An 8,074-nucleotide genomic window follows, 5' to 3' on the forward strand; every position below is an offset into this window, starting at 1 on the left:
TGTGGCCATTGATCATCGACCAGAGGCTCGTACACCTCGCCCCACATATGTTTCCTTGCCATAGATCATATTAAGGATTTCTGGTGGAGACCATTTCTTGGGCAAAAATCCGAATGTGTTAGCCTTTGGTATTTTTGAAAATGGTCGTTCATGGCTATTTTCGACAAAAATTAGGGTTGTGTGGCCATTGATCGTCGACCAGAGGCTCATACACCTCACCCCACATATGTTTCCTTGCCGTAGATCACATTCTTGGATTTCTGGTGGAGACCATTTCTTGGTCAAAAATCCGTAGGTGTTAGCCTTCGGTATTATTGAAAATGGTCGTTCATGGCTATTTTCGACAAAAATGAGGGTTGTGTGGCCATTGATCATCGACCAGAGGCTCATACACCTCACCCCACATATGTTTCCTTGCCATAGATCACATTCTTGGCTTTCTGGTGGAGACCATTTCTTGGTCAAAAATCCATACGTGTTAGCCTTCGGTATTATTGAAAATGGTCGTTCATGGCTATTTTCGACAAAAATGGGGGTTGTGTAAATGGGGGTTGTGTGGCCAATGATCATCGACCAGAGGCTCGTACACCTCACCCCACATATGTTTCCTTGCCATAGATCACATTCTTGGAATTCCGGTGGAGACCATTTATTGGTCAAAAATCTGTACGTGTTAGCCTTCAGTATTATTGAAAATGGTCATTCATGGCTATTTTCGACAAAAATGGGGGTTGTGTGGCCAATGATCATCGACCAGAGGCTCGTACACCTCACCCCACATATGTTTCCTTGCCATAGATTACATTCTTTGATTTCTGGTGGAGACAATTTCTTGGTCAAAAATCTGAATGTTTTAGCCTTCGGTACTATTGAAAATGGTCGTTCATGGCTATTTATCGACCAGAGGCTCACAAACCTCATTTTTGTCGAAAATAGCCATGAACGACCATTTTCAATGACACTGAAGGCTAACACCTACGGATTTTTGACCTAGAAATGGTCTCCACCGGAAATCCAAGAATGTGATCTATGGCAAGCAAACATATGTGGGGTGAGGTGTACGAGCCTCTGGTCGATGATCATTGGCCACACAACCCCCATTTTTGTCGAAAATAGCCATGAATGACACTGAAGGCTAACACATTCGGATTTTTGACCAAAAGTTGGTCTCCACCAGAAATCAAAGAATGTGATCTATGGCAAGGAAACATATGTGGGGTGAGGTTTACGAGCCTTTGGTTGATGATCATTGGCCACACAACCCCCATTTTTGTCGAAAATAGCCATGAATGACCATTTTCAATAATACCGAAGGCTAACACGTACGGATTTTTGACCAAGAAATGGTCTCCACCAGAAATCCAAGAATGTGATCTATGGCAAGGAAACATATGTGGGGTGAGGTGTATGAGCCTCTGGTCGATGATAAATGGCCACACAACCCCCAGTTTAGTCGAAAATAGCCATGAACGACCATTTTCAATAATACCGAAGGCTAACACCAACAGATTTTTGACCAAGGAATGGTCTCCTCCAGAAATCCAAGAATGTGATCTATGGAAAGAAAACATATGTGGGGTGAAGTGTACGAGCCTCTGGTCGATGATCAATGGCCACACAACCCCCATTTTTGTTGAAAATAACCATGAACGACCATTTTCAATTACACTAAAGGCTAACACCTATGGATTTCTGACCAAGAAATGGTCTCCACCATAAATACAAGAATGTGATCTATGGGAAGGAAACATATGTGTAGTGAGGTGTATGAGCCTCTGGTAGAAGATCAATGGCCGCACAACCCCCATTTTTGTCGAAAATAGCCATGAATGACCATTTTCAAAAATACCAAAGGCTAACACATTCGGATTTTTGCCCAAGAAATGGTCTCCACCAGAAATCCAAGAATGTGATCTATGGCAAGGAAACATATGTGGGGTGAGATGTACGAGCCTCTGGTCGATAATCAATGGCCACACAACCCCCATTTTGCCGAAAATAGCCATGAACGACCATTTTCAATAATACCGAAGGCTAACACGTACGAGTTTTTGACCAAGAAATGGTCTCCACCAGAAATCCAAGAATGTGATCTATGGCAAGGAAACATATGTGGGGTGAGGTTTATGAGCCTCTAGTCGATGATAAATGGCCACACAACCCCCATTTTTTTATGAAAATAGCCATGAGCGACCATTTTCAATAATACTAGAGGCTAACACCTACGGATTTTTGACCAAGAAATGGTCTCCACCAGAAATCCAAGAATGTTATCTATTGCAAGGAAACATATGTGGGGTGAGGTGTTTGAGCCTCTGGTCGATGATCAATGGCCACACAACCCCCATTTTTGTCGAAAATAGCCATGAACGACCATTTTCAATAATAGCGAAGGCTAACACCTACGGATTTTTGACCAAGAAATGGTCTCCACCAGAAATCCAAGAATGTGATCTATGGCAAGGAAACATATGTGGGGTGAGGTTTATGAGCCTCTAGTCGATGATAAATGGCCACACAACACCCATTTTTTATGAAAATAGCCATGAGCGACCATTTTCAATAATACTAGAGGCTAACACCTACGGATTTTTGACCAAGAAATGGTCTCCACCAGAAATTCAAGAATTTGATCTATGGCAAGGAAACATATGTGGGGTCACTACTACAGATCATGTTATATGAGACGGTTAATTTTTAGTTATTAAGACGCTTATAAAGTGTCCAAATTTGATGGAGTCGTAAAAGATGTCCCACATTTAAGATGGTTATAAACCGTCTTAAAAGATATTTTATAAGATGGTTTTAAATTTATAACCGTCTAAAAAAGGTGTCTGTTTAAGTCATTTGTTTGATGAACCATCTTGAATTAGGTTTTTGGTTACGACACTTCTTCTAAAGAGCCATCTCGAATACGAATATTATAAGACAAAGTATTTATCAAACCGTATAGAATATCCTATAATAATAGACACTTGCAACAAGAAAACCATCTTATTTAGAGACTGATATTAGATGTTTTGGAAACCGTCTTATTAAGATTTAGACGAAATGACTTACATAACTAGACATTCTTCAATTTATAATCATTTTTGAGATGTCACATTATAATAATTTAAAAGAGAAATATACATACACACATATTTAATAACATCATATTTAATGTAATATAGATAAGTACAATTCAATGTCTCATAAATAAGCATTGTCAAATAAATCATACATAAGTGTACTCTAAATCCAAATTAAAATACTAACTGAAAAACTTATCATCAGTCGTTTACGCTAACATTGAATCTATCTAAGCATACTAGAATAGAAGGCGTGTTATCGCCGTGCCCCCGTCAGAAAGCGTTCGTTTCAAATGTAGAGCTTTAGCTGGATTCATCAGTCTGCGTCGCAGGGACAACCTCAGAGTTGATGCTGCTGTCACCTTGGAGAGATGGTGAATCAAGTGCAGGTTTCTTAGCAGCAGGTTCGGCAGAGATCGGCTTGATGCTAGCTCGTTTGACACCTCTGCCTACAACCCCAAGGTCAGTCACAGTGCTTCCAGAGCTTCCAGTTGTCGCTGTCGTAGACATAACCGAGGAGTCGAATCCATTGCTTGATGTTGCTATTTGGGAAGAAGTAAAAGATGCAGCTTTTGGCATCACTTCAGTTACCCTGGACACAATTGCCTTCACCATCTCATCCATGTCAGCGCTTGGGTTTGCTTCAGACAGGTCCTCAAGCTAAATGCAAAACAAATTAGAGATGTCATTGGCCCTTAGAGCTAAGATAAATCATCTTCATTATCGATACAGTAAGAGGCACATGAAGCAAAATTAATTGCATATGTAACTGTTTACCTTCTTCTCAAGATCAGGCAATATGCTAGTAAGCTGCTCTAGCTCTTTTTCAACGGTAGATTTTTCTGAGCCTCCTTCAGCTTCAGCAGCAGATGCATCACCACCATCTATACCAGACAACAAAGCATCCTTGGAACTTTTCAGGTTCTGTATGCGTGACTTGCATAGCGAAATTGCTTTTGCACAGTATGAAATTGCATCTCCGATCTTGGAAACTAGTTCACAAACCAAACAAATGCGGAAGTTTCTAAGACTGGATTAAGGCAAATAACAAAGGAAGATCAACAAACTGACCCTGGGAAGCAATCATATCATCTAAAGTAGCATGTGCATTCAAGTAAATAATGTTATGGATATGCATTCCACCAAAACAACTGAACTAATTTATTGAATATAAAAAGGCATTCTTTACCAACCCAAATTTTAAGTTTATCAGGCTACAAATAACTATAAAATAAAGGCATGAAAAATAGAGCAAGGCACGACCAGGTTGCAGATGTGTATTTATGTAATAATACTATCTCCAGACTCCAGTCATTATATATGACGTAAGAATTACATTCAAGTCAATTTGATGATCATAATGTCATATAATTCTGACTGCAGGTTGTAATATCTCTCTTTAGCACACAAAATAGTGTAACTATGACAAAGAGGATACAATTCCACAACTCGACGATGGTCAGGCTCAACCAAATGCTCCAACATGGATAAAGCTTTCATTCTGGTTCTAATTATTGAATGCCGTATATAGCTACAAGAATAGCGTGTGACACATTTGAGCAGCAAAAAATCAACATCAAGATATCAGAACATACTGATAAGAAGCAATGAGTCAGGTAGTGATGTGAAATATAGACTATGAAAATAACTAAATATTAATCAGAAAAATGTGGGTAACAGTGAACTTTGTTTAAGCATAAGAGCTTACATCAATAGGAAGTCCAGCGATCCGGATTCCATCTATATGTTGGACCTGGGATCCATGTTGTCCTCGACATATCAAGGCACTAAGACCAGTAAACCAAGCCTCTGCCTCGACTTTATTCTTGCAGATCTTTGAAATCAAGGGAGCCCATGAGAATCCTCCAATTGAGGCTGATAATATATCTGCTAGTCCTAGTAAGTTGACCTTCCTTTCTTCATTCATCTCCATCGGGGAGCCGACAAGTGCGGGAGCCGGGCATGGGCGGAGGCGCTGAGGGAGCGGTCGCCAGCCATCGAGAGCGAGGGGAGGAAGAAGAGTGTATGCGTACTTTCGTGTGGCGGTGGCAGCGTGGAGTCCCGGGTGGAGGGAGGGGTGGTAGGAGCCTAGCCACGGCGTCCAAGACCGGCGGCGAGCGGAGCTCACGCCCGCAAGAAAAAGCCACCATGGCAGCAGCTCGCCCTACACACGACTAAGAGGGGCACCTGCCTGGAAAAAAAATTGAGGCCCAGTCTTAAAACAGCTCGCAGAATAATAAGGCATTTGAACGGCAGACCAAACAACTTGTAGAATAAAAAAGAAGCTACGCAAATTTGAAGGCGAAGGTATGCTTAGCTGACCATCACGAATCCCAGTTTCAGCCCATGGAGCGGGATCTGTTGCTCATGTCTGCCTTTCTGTCCTTTTAGATAGCCAACGCCAATAGTTCATGCAAAACTATTATCAACTGTTCCATTGTACATGTATAATACGTGGAAACAAACACAGTCAGTAGCCACCAATACCCATTCCTTATGCCAAATTTGTGACATGAGATGGAAATAGTACATCAATAACCAAACGAGGGGTGAGCATAGAAATTTAACATCCAACATCAAAACTTGCAAAACTTGGATGTTTGAGTCCACCTCTCGAGCCTAACGGACGTGAAATCACCATGACCTGGCAGCCATTGCATCAAAAAATAACTCCAGTTCTATAGTAAATGTAACCATGCGTGCATACCTACCTTGCAGTTCTGTGCGGCCTGGTACTTGGTCACCTGCACGAGGTACTGCTGGTACTCCGGCGGTGCCTCCCTCTGGATCTTCAGGAACCTCTCCGACGACACCGTGAGCATCTGAGAGACAGAGAGAGAGAGGTTAGATGCAAGACACAGGTCATCATCTATGGATCGATGATGCTGAGCAGATTACGTGTAGCGCTTACCAGGACTCTGATCTTCTTCCTGCAGAGGTAGAGCGCGATGGCCCTGCCGAGCTTGGAGGTGGGGCCGGTCAGGAACACCTCCCTCACGTTGCTGGGGATCTCTTCGAATCGACAGGGACGGGACTCGAACAGAATAGCGCATCCTAAGTACAGTACGATACGACGGCGATGGTGAGGACAAGCCCAGGCACCTGGAGGAGGGAGGTAGCGTAGGAGACATAGTTGCAGATGAGGCCCTGCGCGGTGATGCGGATCCCGTTCTCCTCGATGGTTGACTCGTTCCGTGGCCGCTCCACCGTCAGGTACCGGTCCATCTCGGCCGCGGGCCTCACTGCTCGTCGTCCGGCGGGTTGCAGGGCTAGGTCGGATGGAATTCGAAGAAGGGAGGTTGCGGCGGCAGTAGAAGGGAGGTTGCGCTGTTGCGGCGGAAGTAGAAGGGAGACCCTAGGCGGGCAGTAGAAGGGAGGTTGGTCAGGTTGCGGCGGCAGTAGAAGGGAGACCCTAGGCGAAGCCAACAATACGGTTTGCCCTGCCCCTGCTTTAGGAAAAATAGGAACAGGTGGTATGATGTGAGACTTACCCTCTGGTTTAGATCCCGTTTCGTTTGAGCTGAATATACTGATTAAATGTCTAAATCATAGTTTGGAGTCTGCCATGTCATGAATCATGAAATGATAATAAAACATAAACAAAAGCATAGCCTGGGAGTCTGGGGCGCCGCGCTGGGGCACTGAAGACGACAGATCTTGCCTCTCAACCTCGGCGATGGGTGTCGGACGCAGGAGATGGCATTAACCACCGTTATATTAATAAAACGTATTGTATATATGTGCAATATGGATATAAAAAAATATTTGTGGCATTAACCACTGCTTATCAGGTTGCTTATACCGTACAAAGAGACGATATTATAACTATAAACATACTGTTAATGAGAAAATAAAAAATAATCATATTTCAAACGTATAATTCTATTTGAAGAAGTTTCTTATTTAAGCAAGATTTTTTACCTATATGATATATAGAAACCGTATGAACGTACAATTAGCTAACTAGTTCATTTTAAATTCCAAAAAATGTTTAGTTCAATCTAATCAGAATTTACTATTGACTACGTTTTTTCACAATATGTCTTATCAGAAATATCGTATGAGACGGTTTTATGTTTACAAGTTTCTAGTATACTCACTAACATCTAAGACAATTTTGTATAGTCTAGATGGCTCTAATAATATCTTTATTTGAGATGGTTTCATATACAGAAGTGTCTAATATACTAACCAAAATAAAAGACACTTCTTGTAAACTTAATGCCTCAAAAGGTATATTTATTTGAGACGGTTTTCAAAATCAAACTGTATTAAATCAATATAAGACATTTCCAACCATATATCTGTCTCAAAAACCTTCTTCATTAAAGACGGATGTCCAACAAACCATCTTACCTTACTCAGCACCATATGATAAAAGACGCTTCTATAAAATGCACTGATATTTGTCTTAAGATGTATGTCTTAAATAAGCATATTTCTAGTAGTGGGTGAGGTCTATGAGCCTCTGGTCGACGATCAATGGCCACACAACCCTAATTTTTGTCGAAAATAGCCATGAACGACCATTTTCAATGACACTTAAGGCTAACACCTACGGATTTTTGACCAAGAAATGGTCTCCACCATAAATCCAACAATTTGATCTATGGCAAGGAAACATATGTGTAGTGAGGTGTATGAGCCTCTGGTCGAAGATCAATGGCCACACAACCCCCATTTTTGTCGAAAATAGCCATGAATGACCATTTTCAAAAATACCAAAGGCTAACACATTCGGATTTTTGCCCAAGAAATGGTCTCCACCAAAAATCCAAGAATGTGATCTATGGCAAGGAAACATATGTGGGGTGAGGTGTACGAGCCTCTGGTCGATGATCAATGGCCACACAACCCCCATTTTGCCGAAAATAGCCATGAACGACCATTTTCAATAATACCGAAGGCTAACACGTACAAGTTTTTGACCAAGAAATGGTCTCCACCAGAAATCCAAGAATGTGATCTATGGCAAGGAAACATATGTGGGGTGATGTTTATGA

General features: G+C 41.8%; 1 protein-coding gene and 1 long non-coding RNA gene across 2 annotated transcripts; both read right to left on the reverse strand.

Moving 5' to 3' along the window:
* Nucleotides 1–3,141: 3,141 nt before the first annotated feature.
* LOC118472092 (histone-binding protein N1/N2-like) lies at nt 3,142–4,597 on the reverse strand. The gene is made up of 3 exons (XM_035959233.1): nt 4,510–4,597; nt 3,849–4,095; nt 3,142–3,731 (listed from the first exon to the last, which is right to left on the reverse strand). Exons 1-3 carry the CDS (start codon nt 4,569–4,571, stop codon nt 3,375–3,377), a joined length of 666 nt encoding a protein of 221 aa, XP_035815126.1. The 5' UTR covers nt 4,572–4,597; the 3' UTR covers nt 3,142–3,374.
* A 476-nt stretch (nt 4,598–5,073) lies between these two features.
* LOC118472093 (uncharacterized) lies at nt 5,074–5,888 on the reverse strand. The gene is made up of 3 exons (XR_004849660.1): nt 5,783–5,888; nt 5,394–5,715; nt 5,074–5,262 (listed from the first exon to the last, which is right to left on the reverse strand). It is a non-coding gene; the product is annotated as an uncharacterized lncRNA (long non-coding RNA).
* Between the last annotated feature and the right edge of the window lie 2,186 nt (nt 5,889–8,074).

The sequence above is a fragment of the Zea mays genome, chromosome 5, assembly GCF_902167145.1.
Source record: "Zea mays cultivar B73 chromosome 5, Zm-B73-REFERENCE-NAM-5.0, whole genome shotgun sequence".
Classification (NCBI taxonomy): Eukaryota; Viridiplantae; Streptophyta; class Magnoliopsida; order Poales; family Poaceae; genus Zea; species Zea mays.

Excerpts from the sequence above, each read along its gene's own strand:
- LOC118472092 (XM_035959233.1), bottom strand. The coding sequence starts at position 4,571 with ATGAAAGCTTTATCCATGTTGGAGCATTTGGTTGAGCCTGACCATCGT. Across the intron at positions 4,096-4,509 it reads CATCGTCGAGTTGTGGAATT|AAACTTCCGCATTTGTTTGG; the intron begins GTATCCTCTTTG and ends ATCCAGTCTTAG. Across the intron at positions 3,732-3,848 it reads TGCCTGATCTTGAGAAGAAG|CTTGAGGACCTGTCTGAAGC; the intron begins GTAAACAGTTAC and ends TTTTGCATTTAG.